This window comes from Colobus angolensis, unplaced genomic scaffold, assembly GCF_000951035.1.
Source record: "Colobus angolensis palliatus isolate OR3802 unplaced genomic scaffold, Cang.pa_1.0 Scaffold222, whole genome shotgun sequence".
In the NCBI taxonomy this organism is placed as follows: Eukaryota; Metazoa; Chordata; class Mammalia; order Primates; family Cercopithecidae; genus Colobus; species Colobus angolensis.
The window spans coordinates 1,258,939-1,277,875 of NW_012115400.1; the positions used below are offsets into that span (position 1 = coordinate 1,258,939).

At 52.7% G+C, this 18,937-nt stretch overlaps 3 protein-coding genes across 7 annotated transcripts in view; 2 read left to right on the forward strand and 1 right to left on the reverse strand.

Moving 5' to 3' along the window:
* The first annotated feature begins 3,861 nt into the window (after positions 1-3,861).
* Positions 3,862-7,086, forward strand: COPS6 (COP9 signalosome subunit 6). Of its 2 annotated transcripts, none has more exons than XM_011943884.1 (10): positions 3,862-3,960; positions 4,184-4,309; positions 4,503-4,634; positions 5,281-5,369; positions 5,473-5,535; positions 5,789-5,836; positions 5,925-6,039; positions 6,125-6,217; positions 6,319-6,419; positions 6,550-7,086. In XM_011943884.1, the coding sequence occupies exons 1-10, from the start codon at positions 3,891-3,893 to the stop codon at positions 6,688-6,690; spliced, it is 978 nt and encodes a 325-aa protein (XP_011799274.1). In that variant the 5' UTR covers positions 3,862-3,890; the 3' UTR covers positions 6,691-7,086. The 2 variants fall into 2 exon arrangements, with proteins under 2 accessions (XP_011799274.1, XP_011799275.1); XM_011943885.1 differs by having other exon boundaries at positions 3,891-3,960; positions 4,187-4,309.
* Positions 7,087-7,993: 907 nt separating this feature from the next.
* On the reverse strand, positions 7,994-16,857 carry MCM7 (minichromosome maintenance complex component 7). Its single transcript, XM_011943883.1, has 15 exons — positions 16,181-16,857; positions 14,914-14,993; positions 14,485-14,649; positions 14,175-14,299; positions 13,919-14,099; positions 13,468-13,605; positions 13,038-13,187; positions 12,739-12,853; positions 12,523-12,654; positions 12,221-12,304; positions 11,026-11,419; positions 10,631-10,714; positions 9,374-9,542; positions 8,504-8,613; positions 7,994-8,345 (listed from the first exon to the last, which is right to left on the reverse strand). The coding sequence occupies exons 1-15, from the start codon at positions 16,209-16,211 to the stop codon at positions 8,144-8,146; spliced, it is 2,160 nt and encodes a 719-aa protein (XP_011799273.1). The 5' UTR covers positions 16,212-16,857; the 3' UTR covers positions 7,994-8,143.
* AP4M1 (adaptor-related protein complex 4, mu 1 subunit) overlaps positions 16,407-18,937 on the forward strand; it is a 9,406-nt gene continuing 6,875 nt past the window's right edge. For 3 of the 4 annotated variants that reach the window (XM_011943880.1, XM_011943879.1, XM_011943882.1), the window contains exons 1-6: positions 16,407-16,689; positions 16,797-16,885; positions 17,550-17,656; positions 17,739-17,835; positions 18,272-18,382; positions 18,475-18,555. In XM_011943880.1, the coding sequence (XP_011799270.1) occupies positions 16,632-16,689; positions 16,797-16,885; positions 17,550-17,656; positions 17,739-17,835; positions 18,272-18,382; positions 18,475-18,555 (543 nt within the window). In that variant the 5' untranslated portion in view covers positions 16,407-16,631. Of the gene's footprint in view, positions 16,690-16,796; positions 16,907-17,549; positions 17,657-17,738; positions 17,836-18,271; positions 18,383-18,474; positions 18,556-18,937 lie in introns of all 4 variants that reach the window. The other variant, XM_011943878.1, reaches the window with a different exon arrangement.

Consider the following 18,937-nt stretch of genomic DNA (forward strand, 5'->3'; position numbering starts at 1 on the left):
TTTTTGTATTTTTTAGTAGAGACGGGGTTTCACTGTGTTAGCCAGGATGGTCTTGATCTCCTGACCTTGTGATCCACCCGTCTGGGCCTCCCAAAGTGCTGGGATTACAGGCTTGAGCCACCGTGCCAAAAAGATACATTTTTCTGGCCAGGCACGGTGGCTCATGCCTGTAATCCTAGAACTTTAGGAGGCCCAGGCAGGCGGATCATTTGAGGCCAGGAGTCTGAGAACAGACTAGCCAACATGCCGAAAACCCGTCTCTACTAAAAATACAAAAATTGGCCAGGTGTGGTGGCGCAAGCCTGATATCTCAGCTACTTGGGAGGCTGAGGCAGAATCATCGCTTGAACCCAGGAGGTGGAGGTTGCAGTGAGCCAACATCTCGCGAAAGAGATACATTTTTCTGACCTCGTTTTTCCAAACAGAAACAAGGCCTTATGTACTTTTCTTTGACAACCCTCTCAGTTTGTCCAGACCTGGTTGGTTGATCACTGGGGACTAGAATAAGATAAATTCTTTTTTAACTTCCCTTTGGCCAGAAGACCCCTCTTCCTGGAGGATTTCTCAAGTCCGTTCCATTGACGGTTGCTGGCCCCTTCAACTTTCCTTCATCCAGGCTCCTAAACGGAGAGATTGCATAATTCCCCTGTAAGTTACAACTGTCACCATACAGGGCTGTTCAGGGTCATAACACAGTTCTCCACCTGCTTTCTAGGAGCTTACACTGTGGGTGGGGATACAAACATCTAGAGCCAGAGTCTGTCTGGCTCTTTCTACGTGTCTGTACCCCTTTTTGTAGGGGAGGCAGGAGGAGCAGTGTGTGCAACTTGCTTAGGCTTAGGGGTAAGGAGGGGGTGGAGCAGCCTAGACTTGCCAGATGTGAATTTTGGGGTTTTTTGTGAGACAGCGTCTTGCTCTGTCACCCAGGCTGGAGTGTGGTGGCATGATCTCAGCTCACTACAACCTCTGCCTAGTGGGTTCAAGTGATTCTCCTGCCTCAACCTCTCGAGTAGCTGGGATTACAGGCATGCACCACTATGCCTGGCTAATTTTTGTATTTTTAGTAGAGACGGGGTTTCACCACCTCTACTGGTCGAAACCAGGCTGGTCTTAAACTCCTGACTTCAGGTGATTCACCCTCCTTGGCCTCCCAAGATTACAGGCATGAGCCACTGCGCCTGGCCAGGAACTCAGTATTTAAGGGAAGAAAGCATGCAAGAGGAAAATAAAGCAGAAGGAGAGGCAGTGAGGCAAATGTTTTTTGTTTTGTTTTGTTTTGTTTTGTTTTTCTTGAGACAGGGTCTCTCTGTCGCCAGGTTGGAGTGCAGTGGCGCCATCTCAGCTCACTGCAACCTCCGCCTCCCAGGTTCAAGCGATTCTCGTGCCTCAGCCTCCCAAGTAGCTGGTACTACAGGTGCGTGCCACCACTCCCAGCTAATATTTTGTATTTTAGGTAGAGACGGAGTTTCACCGTGTTAGCCAGGACAGTCTCGATCTCCTGATCTCATGATCTGCCCACCTCGGCCTCCCAAAGTGCTGGGATTACAGGCGTGAGCCACTGAGGTCAGTCCAGCAAATGGTTATTTTACTTTATTTTTTGAAATAGAGTCTCACTGTGTTGCCCAGGCTGGAGTCCAATGGGTCCATCTCAGCTCACTGCAATCTCCACCTCCCAGGCTCAAGCGATTCTCCCGCCTCAGTCTCCTGAGTAGCTGGGATTACAGGTGGGCACCACCACACCCGGCTAATTTTCATATTTTTAGTAGAGATGGGGTTTCACCATGTTGGCCAGGCTGGTCTTGAACTCCTGGCCTCAAGTGATGCACTCCCCTCCCAAAGCGCTGGGATTACAGGCATGAGCCACCGCACCCTGCTGCAAATGGTTACTTTTTTGTGAGGTTCTCATTAGTGTTTGGTAAATCTACATTTTATGTAAGATACAATAAACATTTGAAAAGAGGGAGTGGAGGAAAAAGTCAATTATGCATCTGCCTCATGATAGGTGGAGGGATGATTCCTGGTCTCTTCCTTGTTCTATAATTGGGAAGATGAGCTTGTAATCAACATTGTCAGTATGAGATTTCACAGAACTCGGATTAGGGCTGGTTTATAGGGGGAGTGTTTATGCTGAAAGATTTAGAGGCTAATGAGGAATGTCCTGGCAAGCAATTTGTGAGGGAGACCATCTAGGGAGGTATATGCCCTTCGCCATTGTAGGAACCTGGCTTAGGTATGAGGCTATGACACAGGGTTGTGGAATTACAGCTATCTGGGAACAAAAAGGAAGGGAGTTTTGACTCAGTTCCCAAGCATAAATTTCTTCAGCATACCCCCACCATACCCAGCTAATTTTGTTTTCATTTTTTGTAGAAACAAGGTCTCATCATGTTGCCAAGGCCAGTCTCAAACTCCTGGGTTCAAGTGATCCTCCCACCTTGGCCTCCCAACGTGCTGGGATTACAGGTGTGAGTCACCATGCCTGGCCTTGTGGAGTTATTTTATTTATTTATTTTTGAGACGGAGCCTCACTCTATCTCGTCCAGGCTGGAGTGCAATGGTGCGATCTCAGCTCACTGCAGCCTCTCCCTCCCGGGTTCAAGCAATTCTTCTGCCTCAGTCTCCCGAGTAGCTGGGACGACAGGCACATGCTACCACGTCCGGCTAATTTTTGTATTTTCAGTAGAGACAGGGTTTCACCATGTTGGCCTGGCTGGTCTCAAGCTCCTGACCTCAAGTGATTGGCCAGCCTCGGCCTCCCAAAATGCTGGGATTACAGGTGTGAGCCACTATGCCTGGCCTTGTGGGGTTATTTTCGAAAGTCCCTGAGACAGTCCCTATCTCAGACATGCAAGCATGAGCCTGTCTCCTTGGTGTTCTCATGGCTCCAATTTGTTTGGACTTGACAATGTGATTTTTGTCCTGGTATCTGCAACTTTCACAAGATGGAGCAACTCAACACCAGATTCCATCCCAAATTATTCCTTCATTCACTCAAAAAGTATCTAGGCACCAATGTGTCAGGCACCGTGTTGATCACAGGGGATACCATGATGAATAAGAGAAGGAACCACAGGCTCCTGAATGCGAGAGTGAGGCATGTGAAAAACAGACACGCAGAGCTGGGTGTGGTGGCTCATGCCTGTAATCCCAGTGCTTTGGGAGGCCAAGGATGGAGGATCGCTTCTGTCAGGGAGTTGGAGACCAGCCTGGACAACCTAGTGAGACTCCTGTCTCTATCAAAATAAAAAAAAAAATAAAATTAGCTGGGTGTGGTGGGGTGCACCTGTAGTCCCAGCTACTCGGGAGGCTGAAATGGGAGGATCACTTGAGCCCGAGAGTTTGAGGGTGCAGTGAGCTGATATCAGGCCACTGCACTCCAGCCTGGGCGATAGAGCGAGACCCTGTCTCAAACAAAACAAAACAAACCACCACCACCAGACATGAGGGCCAGTGCAGCTGTGGCCTGAAGATCAAGGGCTAGAAAAGTAGAAGCCAGACCGGGGCCAGATCAGGCAGGGCCTTGCAGGCTGTGGTTAGTTGTCTGGATTTTATTGTGAGGGAAATAACACGACATGTCATTCATTCAGCAACAGCCTGAAGAACTAGGAGTTCTTATCCCAATTTTACAGACGAGGACGATCAAGTCGTTAATTTGTCAAAGGTCACCCGCAGGCGACAGGCAGGGACAGAGTCTGGGAAAACTCGCAGGCACCGAAGCCCAGAGGGCGTCGGGCTTCCCCGCACCGAGTGCCGCCCGCCGCGACCCGGGAACTGCCTGCTCCCCGGACGCCAAGCCCGCCGCTCGCCGCGGAGATACCGAACATGCGCTGCTCGCCTTACGGAAGCCGGGAAGGAAGGGGGCGGGGCCGAGGCTGGCGGGCGCGGGGAAAATGGCGGCGGCGGCGGCTGCAGCTACAAACGGGACCGGAGGGAGCAGCGGGATGGAGGTGGATGCAGCAGGTAACGGACCGTGCGCGGGCGGCTTCCGGAGACCTCCTTCAGGGGTGCGTTGAGGCCTCGCTGTGCTCCCAGGAGAAGGGAGGAGGGCGGAGCAGCAACATCTTTCCCTGGGATAAGTTGCGGGAGGAAAAGTGTGGCCCGGGCTCCGCCCTCCCCCACTGCCATCTCCAGGGAAGAACGTGGGGCCCGGACTCTCACCCTCTCTCTTTCCTTCCACCCTTAGTAGTTCCCAGCGTGATGGCCTCCGGAGTGACTGGGAGTGTTTCTGTCGCTCTCCATCCCCTTGTCATTCTCAACATCTCCGACCACTGGATCCGCATGCGCTCCCAGGAGGGGCGGCCTGTGCAGGGTGAGTGTTGAGCATAGACTCCACTCTCCTTGCTCACCTCCCCCAGACAGTGGTCTTTTCCCCTTCCTTTACTGGAGCCAATTCCCCTCCCCCAAATCATCGTTTCCCCAATACTTGGTTCCCACTCATCTCAGACCCTCGGGTCATAGAAGTCTCTTTAACGTCACCTTTTCCATGTCATTCTCTTTCCCAGTGATTGGGGCTTTGATTGGCAAGCAGGAGGGCCGAAATATCGAGGTGATGAACTCCTTTGAGCTGCTGTCCCACACCGTGGAAGAGAAGATTATCATTGATAAAGAATATTATTACACCAAGGAGGAGCAGTGTGAGAGTGGAATAGATGTGGGGAAGAGGAGTGGGAGTTAAAAAAAAATGTACAAGGTGGGGAAGATGGAGAGGGTTGGAAAGAAACCCGAGAGGTGGCCAAGAACAGAGGAGAAAAAGTGAAGACAGTAGCTGGAGAGATCTCAGAAAAAGAACACGTTCAGAGTTCTTTCTCAAAAAGAAAGTAAAGGATGAGAGAAGACAGGATAGAAGGGAGTAATTATTCTAAACTGAGCCAGGATTTAAGGAGGGAGGAGAAGCTAGTGAAAATACACCAGGAGTTTCACATTGAGGAAGGATGGTTTAAAGAGTTACTATGTCAGGCCGGGTGCAGTGAGTCAGGCCTATAATCCCAGCACTTTGGGAGGATGAGGCGGGCGGATAATGAGGTCAGGAGTTAGAGACCAGCCTGGCAAACATAGTGAAACCCCATCTCTACTAAAAATACAAAAATTAGCCTGGCATGGTGGTGCATGCCTGAAGTCCCAGCTACTTGGGAGGCTGAGGCAGAATTGCTTGAACCTAGGAGGCAGAGGTTGTGGTGAGCCAAGATCGTGCCACTGCACTCCAGCCTGGGCGACAGAACGAGAGTCTGTGTCAAAAAAAAAAAAAAGAATTACTGTGTGTTCTGGCCCCTTCCCCTCCAGTTAAACAGGTGTTCAAGGAGCTGGAGTTTCTGGGTTGGTATACCACAGGGGGGCCACCTGACCCCTCGGACATCCACGTCCATAAGCAGGTATACATGCTCACACCTGTGCATGCTGGGGCAGAGAATGGAGAATGAGGGGAAGGAGAAAGGTGGGGGTCACTGACTTCTGTGCATTGTCCTTCTCTTCCAGGTGTGTGAGATCATCGAGAGCCCCCTCTTTCTGAAGCTGAACCCTATGACCAAGCACACAGATGTGAGTAATACCCCATGCCTACTCTGTCGTGATTGTCACTGTTGTCTTTTACTGTGTGATACTCCTCTATTGGGGAATGCCAGGTGCCACTTACCAGCTGTGACTCTGGCTTAGTCATTTCATCTGCAAACTGTGAAGGGAGGTAATCCCTACTTCACTGGTTTCTTGGGAAGATGAGATGAGAGGAAATGGGTGAAAGCAGCTAGTCCAAATGTTGGCATATAGTATTCAGGTTTCTCCATCTCCTTCACAGCTTCCTGTCAGCGTTTTTGAGTCTGTCATCGATATAATCAATGGAGAGGTAATACCGTACCCTTCAACCCTCAGATCCTGCTCTTGGCCTCTTTCCTGCTTTTGATTCTCCCTTTGTGGGTTACCTTGCCCTGTAGGCCACAATGCTGTTTGCTGAGCTGACCTACACTCTGGCCACAGAGGAAGCGGAACGCATTGGTGTAGACCATGTAGCCCGAATGACAGCAACAGGCAGTGGAGAGAACTCCACTGGTAATGGAGGGGATTCCTTGGAAGTGGGGTTGGAAGGTGTGGCCACATCCCGTCTCAACCTCCTCCTGCTCTCGTCCCCTTGCAGTGGCCGAACACCTGATAGCACAGCACAGCGCCATCAAGATGCTGCACAGCCGCGTCAAGCTCATCTTGGAGTACGTCAAGGCCTCTGAAGCGGGTAGGACAGGGGCTTCCCTGGGCACTTCCCTGGCATTCTTCCTCTCCCTCCTGGGGAAGTGACAGCATCCAAACTAATGCAGCCTCTTTTTGTGCCTTTAGGAGAGGTCCCCTTTAATCATGAGATCCTGCGGGAGGCCTATGCTCTGTGTCACTGCCTCCCGGTGCTCAGCACAGACAAGTTCAAGACAGATTTTTATGATGTGAGTTTAAAACCTGGATGGGGAAGTGGGGCTCATGCTGTCACTTTCACATGGAGGAGAGGGGACTGTTGTTTCCTGGGCATGCCACAAGGGATCCCCTGAGGAACTTGTCCTTTCTGTTCCCTCCCAGCAATGCAACGACGTGGGGCTCATGGCCTACCTCGGCACCATCACCAAAACGTGCAACACCATGAACCAGTTTGTGAACAAGTTCAACGTCCTCTACGATCGACAAGGCATCGGCAGGCGAATGCGCGGGCTCTTCTTCTGATGAGGGTACTTGAAGGGCTGATGGACAGGGGTCAGGCAACTGTCCCAGAGGGGAGGGCGCTACACTTCATTGAGAGAAACCGCTGTCATTAATAATAAAGGGGATCAGCCCCTGAGCACCCCTGCTGGTGGCTCTGTCCTCTCTGTTAGGCACCACACTGGTTTGTCAACTTGGATGTTCATCAAGGTTCATCGTGAGCCTTGCTGACAAGCCCTTCTGATGCTTTTCAGTGAGGGAGGCACTGCCATTTCAAGTGACCCCGTGTCAGTCACGTGGACTGTCATTAGCATCCAAGGCTGCCTGCTTCCACCTAAGCCATCTCTGTTCTACACTTTAATGTCACCCTTGACATCATCTTACATAGCCCAGCCCTATAAACGTGACAATTGACTACTTTCCTGAGCGAAATTAACTTTTCACACACGTAAAACAGAAGGGATAGTAAGCAGATTTTTTTTTGTTTTTGAGACAGAGTCTCGCTCTGTCACCCAGGCTGGAGTGCAGTGGCCGGATCTCAACTCACTGCAAGCTCCGCCTCCCAGGTTCACGCCATTCTCCTGCCTCAGCCTCCCAAGTAGCTGGGACTACAGGCGCCTGCCACCTCGCCCGGCTAGGCTAGTTTTTTTGTATTTTTAATAGAGACGGGGTTTCACTGTGTTAGCCAGGATGGTCTTGATCCCCTGACCTCGTGATCCGCCCGTCTGGGCCTCCCAAAGTGCTGGGATTACAGGCTTGAGCCACCGCGCCCGGCCTAGTAAGCAGATTTTTATTAGAAACAAGTCCAAGCCTTGATCCTGTGGGCATTGTGAATTACCAGGAGGGAGTTTCTCAATGACCATTTACTACATATCTTGGAGAGGCAGCTAGGAAGTGGTCTAAAGGTTGGGACTGCTGTATGTGATCACTTGTGCCGATTTTCATCACCCGCTAACCAGAGCTTTAGAGACAGAGTTGGGAACTAAGTAGTTAAGTAATGACCTGTCTGCTAGAAAAGGGGAAAAACCAAGAGACACTGCATTTCATACTGGCGCTGTATCCCCAGAGCCTGACTGGCACACAGGCAGTGTAAGACTAAATAAGGGAGTTGGGGGGCTCAAAAAGTGGAGCCCCAGCTCAAGTATCTCCAAACAGCAGGGACCACTTAGTCTTTGCCACATCCCCAGCATCTATACTGGGGCCTGGCAGGGAGATGCAGCTTACTCAATTTACTGAGCGGATGAAATAGGAGCATAAAAAGAAACAGGTAGGAATCTAAAAAACACCCAATACCCTGTTTTAATGAAAGGCCCAGGCTAGAAGGTGGCAAGCTACAAACACTTTATTAGCAGAAAGAATTAAGTGCAGCATAGGAGAAAGAGGGGCTCCTCCTTCCCCTCAAGGGCATCACTGCCTCTTCCCAAGGGGCGGGCCACCAGGGAACAAGAGGCCCCCAGGCTTGCAAAGCACACTGGAATCAGACAAAAGTGATCCGTGTCCGGGAAGCATTGACCTGCCAGACGTTGAGCTCCTCGTATTCATCCAGAGCCGCCTGGAACTGGGCGGGTGTAAAGCCACGAGATACGCAGCGCTGCTCTGCCTCAGAGAACCGGACGCTTCGGCCCCCTGAGACCAGTTCACGGACGGTGGCAAATATCACATCTGCTGGTCTCTGAGTCCTGAAGGAAATGAGTGGGTGTGTAAGGTCAGGGTACAAACAAGAATGCTCGACATCAACAGAGAACAATGATGGTCAGTGTTAGAATTGAGGCCAACCTCAGACACATGGACACAAAAGCCAAAGTGACTTAGCTTTGTCCTTCACTAAACCACTCACCTAGCTGTCTGCCCCTTGTCTCCCAGAAGAGAGTCCTTTGACATCTCCATTAGCCTGATGGCTTCATTCACATCTTCCTTCTCCACTACGTCCACCATTCGCAGACGCGCCTAAGGGGAAGGTAGGGGAGAGATGGGAACGGGAGGAGGGCAGTGGAACAAGGTCAGGGAACACCCTTGTTCTGGCTTTAAGGCTGGGCAGCCCATGGGTCACCTACTCACAAAACAGGAGAGGAGCCCCCTACCCCCCCAGCATCCGCAGTGTTGGGCCGGCACTGTCAGACCGAGACAAGTGCAATGCCCAGGGCAGCGTTCAGCAATTGCCCAAGTCTCCGCCTCTCAACACTGGCCAGTCCCGGAGTTCAGCTGTCCTGTGAGGGAGACCAGACCCTTTTGAACTCCACTGGGCTCCCCAGCATGACAGATGGAGCTTGGGGAGCTCAGCCAAGACAACTGGCAGAGAGAACGTGTCCTGGGGGCTCGGGAAGTGCTAGCTCAGCAGTAGGTCGGTTAATCACACTACCTGCACGAACAGCACTTTGGAGCCCCCAGGACTGAGGTCCAAGATGGGAGGACAGAAAGGAAGGTCTGTAGCACAGGATCTAGGACATGGAGTGAAACAGATCCCAACCACCCACTCAGTGAAGGTTAACAAGTGGGGAAAAGGCCTTTCCCTCCATGGACGCTGTGCGTGCCCTGCTGGAGCAGCAAGTACCCACAGTGCGGTAGCATGGAGAGGACCACTATCTGCACTGTCAGCACTTTAGCCCCGGCAGGGCTGGAGCAGGAGGGAGTCGGCGATGAGAGCACGGTAAGGAGCTGCCCCTTTAAGGGTCAAAACAGATGGTCCTCCAGCAGTTTGGGCACTTACCAGAGCAGTGGAAAGGCGCAGGATAGCCAGCAGAGTCCGAGCAGAAGTATAGGTGGCATCCTTACTAGCCCAAGCCTCTCGCCTCATCTCCACATACGCTGCCGTGATGTAGTCAGCCAGAGACTCTGGCACCGTGGGCTGCTTCTCGCGGCACATGGCTATGTAACGCCTGTGGGGGAAGGTTCATGGGGAAGCAGAAGAGGGAGATGGGGAAGGGAAGGGAGTGAATACGAGCCCATGTTGTTTTCTGCACCAGGGCTCCCCATTTAACATGGTCCCCTCCAGGAACTTTAAGTGGAAAAAACAAATTAGTGGGTATTTGCTTGGCTTGAATATCACTGATGGATTTCACCAAACATATAGCCCCCAAGTACCCTCCCAAGCTATTTCCTTTTTTTTTTTTCTTTCGGGAAAACGGCCTCTGTAAGGGTAAGACAAATCCATCTGTCATTAAGAGATGATCCAGACCCCTCCTCTGAGCGCATGACATGGCAAAACAGATATATTTAAAAAGAATAGTTTACAGAATATTTAAAAGGGAGTTAAAACCTGAGGGAACACTGGAGGCTCGTGGAAAAAGAGCGATAGAGGTTGAGTATCCAGAATGCCTGGGAACAGGTGTTTTAGACTTCAGATTTTGGAGTATTTGCACGTACATAATGGGATAGCTTGGGGATGAGACTCCAGTCTAAACATGGAATTCACCCATATTTCGTATACAACTGACACATATAACCTAAAGGCAATTATATTAAAAATATTTTTGTGGGCCAGGCATAGTGGCTCATACCTGTAATCCCAGCACTTTGGGAGGCAGAGGCGGGCAGATCACTAGGTCAGGAGATTAAGACCATCCTGGCCAACATGGTGAAACCGCTCTCTACTAAAACACAAAAAATTAGCTAGGTGTGATGGCACGCGCCTGTAATCCCGGCTATTCAGGAGGCTGAGGCAGGGGAATTGCTTGAACCTGGGAGGGAGAGGTTGCAGTGAGCTGAGATCACGCCACTACACTCCAGCCTGGCGACACAGCAAGACTTTGTCTCAAAAAAAAAAAAAAAAAAAATTGTGTAGGAAAGTTTCCCATGTCCCTATTGTATCAAGTGTGGAATTTTCCACTTAAAAGCTGATCTCAGGCTCTGGTCATGTCCGAAGCGGGAAGTGGTGGTGTGAAAAACACACCCTAAGATTAAGCACTTCTTCAGGAGGCTCACATGGCCCACCCAACGTTTGCCAGTCTGCACCCAGCTCTCCTACCTCATGAGCTTCATGTCCAGAGGTTCAAACTGAGAGGGGGGCTGCCGGCTGTGCTGGTGCACATAGGTGATGTGCTGGGCCAACCTGGATAGAGGGGAGGCCAGGAGGAACACCCTTTTTAGGGCTACACACCCATGTCCTCTTAGGTGTCCCTCCCTTAACTCCGCCACTTCCTTACAGTTACAGTGTAGGAGGGACGGGACACGCTTTCCTGAAAATCCTCATCAGCATTTCAGCCCCAACCCACCATTTCCCCGAGAACCATGGACCAGCCCCTGTTGCAAGGGGGAGGCTCTGGGGTTTCCAGGAGCGCAGAATTTGTTTTGTGATTCAGCTCCCCTCCTCCCTATACATCATTACAGGGGACCTCTCTTTGGGTGTTGAGCTCCATTCACCGTAGGTCATTGTCTCGGTCAGGCCGGTCCTGAATCAGCCAGAGGAGGTCAAACCGGGAGAGCAGCGCGGCAGGCAGCTGTATGTTCTGCTCCAGGCTGCGGCGGGGGTTGTAGCGCCCATAGGCAGGGTTGGCGGCAGCCAGGATGGAGCAGCGGGCATTGAGTGTAGTGAGGATGCCGGCCTTGGCAATGGAGATGGTCTGCTGCTCCATGACCTCGTGGATGGCTGTGCGGTCGGCCTCGGCCATTTTGTCGAACTCATCAATGCAGCACACGCCCTGGTCAGCCAGCACCAGAGCCCCACCCTCTAAAGTCAGTTCTCCACTCACGGAGTCTCTCAGCACAGCTGCCGTAAGCCCCACTCCCGAGGAGCCCCGGCCTGTTGTGTACTGGCCTGGAAGAGAAGAAATAAGGAACCGTAAGTAAGAAAGAACAAGAAAGAGAACAAACAAAGGACAACAAATGGGCCAGGGAGGCAAGGCCTGCGCTGGGATCATTCCACTCCCTCCCCCAGGCCCTCTTGAGACGCCCGAGGATCTGTGGGGTGCTGGCAACATGCCCCTTCCCCTCCCACCGGTTCTCTTCAGAGCACAACTGTGGCTCACTGAAACCTTGGCTCCTGGGCTCAAGCCATCCTCCGGCCTTAGCCTTCCAAGTAGCTGAAACTATAGGCACTCACTACCACACCCAACTAATTTTTAAAACTTTTTAGCAGAGGCCAGGTGCAGTGGCTCACACCTGTAATCCCAGCACTTTGGAAGGTCGAAGCCAAGGCAGGCAGATCATGAGGTCAGGAGTTCGAGACCAGCCTGCCCAACATAGTAAAGCCCCATCTCTACTACAAGTACAAAAATTAGCCAAGTGTGGTGGCACGCATCTGTAGTCCCAGCTACTCGGGAGACTGAGGAGGGAGAATCGCTTGAACCTGGGAGGCAGAGGTTGCAGTGAGCCGAGACCACGCCATTTCACTCCAGCCTGGGTGACTGAGACTCCGTCTCAAAAAAAGAAAAACAAAAAAACACCCAAACAAACAAAAAAACTTTTTAGTAGACCAGCCTGGTCTCAATTCTTCTGCCTTAGCCTCTCAAGAGCATTGGGGTTACAAGTGTGAGCCACCATGCACCCCCACTTTTTGAATAAACACTGTGGCCCTATCTGTCACTATGTTCACCTCTCCCAAGGCCCAACTACTTACTGCGGGGGGCCAGCCGATCAATGTACGACAGGAGTTGAGACTTGGCCACACCAGGATCCCCCATGAGACAGATGTTGATGTTGCCTGGAGGAAGGGAAGGCAGCCCTGGAATGACTCTTCTCCCAATTCTTGGACAACAACAGAGCAATTTTGAGTTCTGCCTCCCTCTAATACCCAGCATTACTTCTAAGCCCTGCCTGTGTCCACGAAGGCAAGATCTCCACTCTTATACTGTGACCTAAGAGACACTTTCCTCCTAAATGACTTCATCCCCCCTGAGCCTCTCCCTTTTTCCTTCTTACCCCGGATTTTCATGCCTCGAGGAGACTGGTCCACACCCCCCACTAGCAGGAGCAGCAGTGCCTTCTTCACATCTTCGTGCCCATATATTTCTGGGGCGATTGAAGCTGCCAGCTTTTCGTAAAAATCCTCCTCTGTAGAGAAGTTAAGGTTGTATTTTTTGGGGGAAAAGAGGGCTAGGATGTAAGTGGAATTTCCTGTATCTCCCCGACCCTCACCTGCAATCTGCCTTAGCTCCTCCCTGCTGAGCTCTCCAGCCCCAGATTCATCATCCTCACTCTTGTTCATCTTCACAATCCGATGGGCTTCCAGGTAGGTTTCTGAGAGTAAACCCTTGGGCAAGAAAATGCGAGGATACAGATGCAATCCCTTCAACTTGCCCATCACTGGATTCCCTAACGATTTCTTGATAAATCCCTGGGTTCTGTTTGGGGTTTTGCTGCTCACTTTTCTCTGTGCGCGTAGAATGAGTAGGTGAGGGAAAAGGGGACGATCCTCATGTCAAACTCTTCCTTACCTGTACCACCTGTCGGAACCCAGTGCGCAGGATTGGCAAGAAGATACCAGTAACACTGACGTGGTCTCCAGGCTGGGCAATCCTTGTGTTCTCTCCTTCTACCAGCACCGTGATACTACGAGGGATATTTCCCACGGGCACTTGATCACTCTAGGGGAGGGAAAGGAACATAAGGCCAGGAGAAATGGACGAGGACCCAACCTTCTCTCCCTAGGCATCCCACTCAAAAGCTCCCAGGCTGCCTAGTCACAGACAAGCCCATAGAAGAGGTACTGAATTTCCCCTTCCCAAGGCTCTCAGAAATTCTAGTTCCACCTCCCTCCTGCACTTCCCTCTTTTGTTGTTCTTTCTTCCTGCCACTCCACAAGTGACTACAGGATTCAAGTGGACTCCCAATCCACCTACCCCGGGCCACGTACCCCAAACTCACATGTTCTTGCATCTTCATCTCCTGGAATTTGATGAATTTGGAGCCCCGTGTCTGCAGATACAGCCGCCCTCCTGAGCGGTTGGTTTGGCACTCCTGGCTTGGGCACATGATCAGAGGCATGAAAGTTGGAGACTGGATCTAAGATGTGAGAACAGAAGCACCAAAAGGAAATCAGAAGGAAAAGAGCCCCATTGGGTTGGTCGGTTCCTTGAATCACATTTTCTTTTCATGGCAGACATCTTGGAAGTGTCAAGAACCTTTTGAACTTAACTCTGGGTCAACAACAAACACCCAAGAAATAGGTAGAAAGACCATTACATACCCAAGAATGAAAGGCAAACACACAGGCAACTTTTACAACCAAAGAAAACGATAGGCATCACGGGATGAAATTAATCTCTACAAAACAACTAATGGGTAAGTGCTTTCCTGCTCCTTGCTCCACACGTACCGGCTGGTAGGTCTCTGCCCCACACTGGTCGCAAGTGTAAGTGGCCACTACCATCTTGGGTTTGACTTCAGAGACACGAGTGACGATTCCACGCACAGTCACCAATTTCCCCACAGAGTCAGCCCGCACTTCCCGGATCACACGAGGCTTGTTGCTGCTTGGGCCTTGAAAATACAGCTCACTAAGGGGAGAAAACAATCACAAACAAGATCCTGGAGAACCAATCCCTACATCCTTCCCAACAGAGACCACTCACAATCTGCGCATGAGTTCAGCAGGGTACTGGTTCTGGGGGCTTCGGGCTGTTCCAGGATCCCGAATCCGCTGCTCCATCATCAGCCGATGCTCAATGTAAACGTCCAGAACATCTTTATTTACCACCTAAAGGAAAACAAAATAAACAAATAAATAAATGAGCAACAGGATGGGGAAAGGAGAGCACAGAGAACACCAGACAGAAGTGCCCCTTCTTTCTGCCTGCTCAGAAAACATCAGTATCTGAGCGGCCTCACTACAGAAGCTTAAATGCCTTGCCCTTTGTTTGCCATTGTTCTCTGGCCACTCACTTCCCTCTCCTTGTACTGAGGCAGCAGCTCTTGTACGGAATCGGCAAAGAGCTTTGCGTAGCGCCTGGCATTCTCACAAATTGAGTCCACCAACTCCGGGTCCTCCTCGGCTACGTCGTCCAGGTCCACATACAGAGCCACTTGTTCCCGATGAGCCAGCCGAACCTCAGGTGAGGAAGAGACAGAAACACCTCAGAGCCACATTTACCTTGTGCACCAGTGTTCATATGTGAAAATACATCACTGAGAACTCAGCACAGGCTCTGGGCATCCACAGGGGAGAACACAGTGCCACTTAGAGCGATATTCGCTTCTCAGCCCCCAAACCCTCTAATTGTTACGTCTTTAACAAAACAAGCCAAACTACTTCTTATGGCTCCTTAAGCAGCACCCCACTTCCCCATTCCCTTTACCCAATCTTATACTTACCAACTGGTTCCCATACTTGAACTGCTTCTTCCCAAGTTCATCATCCTGGTAGAACTCTTGTAAGAACTTCTTCACCTTTTCTGTAAGGTGAAATGTAAAATCATACAACATAAACTTTAAGACACATCACTGCCCATCCCTCTGATAGAAATCTAAGATACCTATTTTCGCCTAAAACACAGCCTATAAACTAATAATATGAACATTTAAATAAACCTACCGAATTCTCCCCAAAGTGGGCATAATTCTTTTGCACAGTCTTTTAACCAGCGAAGAATAAAGAGCCCGTGGCAGTGCACAGTGCGATCCAACATCTATTCCCCAGGGGAATTCCTGTCCCTACTTTAGTTTAAAATCCTAGCGCCGTTCCCCATTGACCTCCCACACTCCGGCCTCAAGGTTCTCTGCTTTCTTTCCACCCCCATGATCCCCTGCCTTCTTTGGGTCCCCCGAGTCCCTTATCTCGCCGGGACCTCCGCCACCAGGGAGGTCCCGCACGCCACCACCGATCCCGCCAGCGCTTCCGCTCTTAGTAAACAAAGAAGCACATGGGCCCGGATTCCAGCCGCTTCACAGCCCGGGATTCCTCCGCCCGAGGCGGGAGCCAGTCCAGCCATTGGCTAGCACGCCCAGGGCCACCGCGATCCCAGCCCACTGCCGCCTTTCCCGGGCCCGAGCGAAGCTCCCGGAACCCAGGCACGCCCCCCCGGGTCGCAGCTCTCTCCGAGGCCGCCGCGCGGAAGGACACTGTTTACACGACACTCCCTCCACCGCGTCGCGCCACTTCCGCCCGGCTCCACTTCCGCTCGGAGGGCGGCCTCACACGGCCAATCCCGGCGCGCAGCGACCCCGGCCTGCCCGCCTCCGGGGCCTCCGCGCGCCTCGGGGAGGCGGCGGGAACCTGGGAATGCCCAAAAGCGCGCAGGGAAGCGGGTCCGGAGTCTAGAGCCCTTAAAGAGTCTCCTGAAGTCCTGGGCGCGATTTTTCCCTGTGCAGGCCCCAGCCGGGTAGCGCCCCCCAAGCCCCACAACCCCACGACTGTAACACCTTTCCCAAGTGGGATTACTACCTTTTCTTCAACGTCGATGCCCCCCGCGCGCCTCCCAGACCCCGTGGGCCTTTGCCAGGCCGCAACCCGACCCTGCCTCTGGCGTCGCGCGCCCCAGAACCCGCCGACCCCGGTCCTCGAAGACCTCGGCTCACATCAACAGGTGTTCCCCGGGAGGGTCCCAGGGCAGGACGCCCTCCCAGGCTTGTAGACCCGTACCTTTCTCTAGCGCGTAGTCCTTCAGTGCCATCGCTGCCGAGGCCCGTGCGGCAGCTCTTGGCGGGCTCAGAGGTCCTGCTCCTGGGGAAGCTGAGAATGTCCGCGCGGTGGACTGTGGCCGGCCAACCGAAATTGGCGCGAAACGTCGCTCCCCACGTGACCAGCGCCACTGCGTGCGGGCCAATCGGAAAAGCCGGCCCTTTCTCCCTCCCGCTAGTCGCAAGCCAATCGCCGGGCGGGCCTCGAATGAGTGACGGGGAGGCGGTGCGGGAGTCGGAAGGGAATCTCCGGGCGGGGTGGGGCGGGCGCCGGGTTTCCCGCGGTCCAAGCTGGCGCGGGCGGAGGAGAATCGCTCTTAAAGGGCGAGCGCACGCGCGTTCTTTTGTTCCGGGGCCTCAGGGCGGGGCAGGCCCAACTTTCGCCGTCTTCTTGTCTGCTCTCCAGGACGGCCATGATTTCCCAGTTCTTCATTCTGTCCTCCAAGGGGGACCCGCTCATCTACAAAGACTGTATCCTAGACCCTCGGGGCTGGGAAGGGGCGGAGGGACCGGGCGGGAGGGGCGCCCAGGGCCAGCCCGTGCCGCAGGATCCTTCACTGAGTCCTTCCACCCGCCAGTCCGCGGGGACAGTGGCGGCAGGGATGTGGCCGAGCTCTTCTACCGGAAGCTGACGGGACTGCCAGGAGACGAGTCCCCGGTTGTCATGGTAACCACTGGCGGGAGGCGCGTGAGGAGCGGGGTCCGGGTGGGCCGGGTGGGCGCCGGCTCCCTCCCAGGGCTGGTTCCATGGTAGCTTCCACTTGGGGGGTGTATTTCTCCAAATAAAACTAACAAGAGGCCCGGCGCAGTGGCTCACGCCTGTAATCCCAGCACTTTGGGAGGCCGAGGAGGGCGGATCACCTGAGGTCAGGAGTTCGAAACCAGCCTGACCAACGTGGTGAAACTCCGCGTCTACTAAAAATACGAAAAAAAAATTAGCTGGGCGTGGTGGCGGGCGCCTGTAATCCCATCTACTCGGGAAGCTGAGGCAGGAGAATCGCTTGAACCGAGGAGGCGGAGGTTGCAGTGAGCCGAGATCCGGACACCGCACCCAGCCTGGGAAATGGGGGTGGGGGAAAATAAAAACGTCCATTGGGCGCCAGCAACACACCAGGCCCAGCTCCCTGCGTGACTCCATTATCAGCAACTCGAGGTAGTTACTGTAATTAACCCTGTTTCCACATTGGGAAGCTGGGTTCAGGGATCTGTCATGTATCTCCCAAAGTCACTGCTGACTATTAAGAGGCATCGGGATCCGAGCTCAGGTCTCCTGGGTTCTGATCACTCCACCTCCCTTTTCCTAACGCCTCTTTTCCCTGCCTGTATTTCAGCATCATGATGGCCGTCATTTCATTCACATCAGACACAGCGGCCTGTATTTGGTGGTCACGACTTCAGAAAACGTTTCTCCCTTCAGCCTCCTAGAACTGCTCTCCAGGTGAGGAGGGTTGGGCTGGGCACCTGCTAGCTGGCAGGGGTATGAGAAGAGGAGGAAATACACGCTCCAAGTGTTTCCTCAGGTTGGCCACTCTTCTGGGCGATTACTGTGGCTCCCTGGGCGAGGGAACCATCTCCCGCAATGTGGCTCTGGTCTACGAACTCCTGGATGAAGTGCTGGTGAGAATCAACGATCCCCTTCTGTGGCCCCTCCTAATTCCCCTGGAGATACATCTGCTCTTCTACTGTGGGATACTGTGGCTAGGAGGCCAAGTCTATTTTTTTTTCCTTTTAGAGACAGTCTTGTTCTGTTGCCCAGGCTGGAGTGCAGTGGTGCAATTATAGCTCACTGCAGCCTGGAACTCCTGGGCTCAAGCTATCCTCCTGCCCCAGCCTCCTCCCCTGTGTCCAGCTAATTGTTTATTTTTTGTAGAGACGCGAGTCTCGCTGTGTTGCCCAGGCTGGTCTTGAACTCGTGGTCTCAAACCATTCTCCTCTATGTCTCGGCCTTCCAAAGACCTGGGAGTACAAGAGTGAGCCACTATGCCTGGCCCCACTCCCCCTTTTTACGCCTTCCCTCCACTGACCACTCAGACTGTCTTTCCTTTACCACTAGGATTATGGCTATGTACAGACCACATCCACAGAGATGCTGAGGAATTTCATCCAGACGGAAGCTGTGGTCAGCAAGCCCTTCAGCCTCTTTGACCTCAGCAGCGTTGGCTTGGTCAGTAGAGGGAAAGAGGAGGGTGAGGAAGGAGAAGAGGGGTTGGCTGGGGTTGTCAGACCTGATGATTGATTGCTTTGGATGCTTTACAGTTTGGAGCTGAGACACAACAGAGCAAAGTGGCCCCCAGCAGTGCAGCCAGCCGCCCTGTCCTGTCCAGTCGCTCTGACCAGGTAAGGGAGGAATCCATGGGGTCAGACCCTCTGGTTTTGCTCTGAGACCCTGGAGTCCAAGATCTTAGGTTAGGCGCAGTGGCTCATGCCTGTAATCCTAGCACTTTGGGAGGCCGAGGTTGGTGGATCACCGGATGCCAGGAGTTCGAGAGCAGCCTGGCCAACATGGTAAAACCCCGTCTCTACTGAAAATGCAAAAAAAAAGAAAAAGAAAAAGATCGGCCAGGCGCGGTAGCTCAAGCCTATAATCCCAGTACTTTGGGAGGCCGATACGGGCAGATCATGAGGTCAGGAGATCGAGACCATCCTGGCTAACATGGTGAAACCCCGTCTCTACTAAAAAATACAAAAAGCTAGCTGGGCGAGGTGGCGGGCGCCTGTA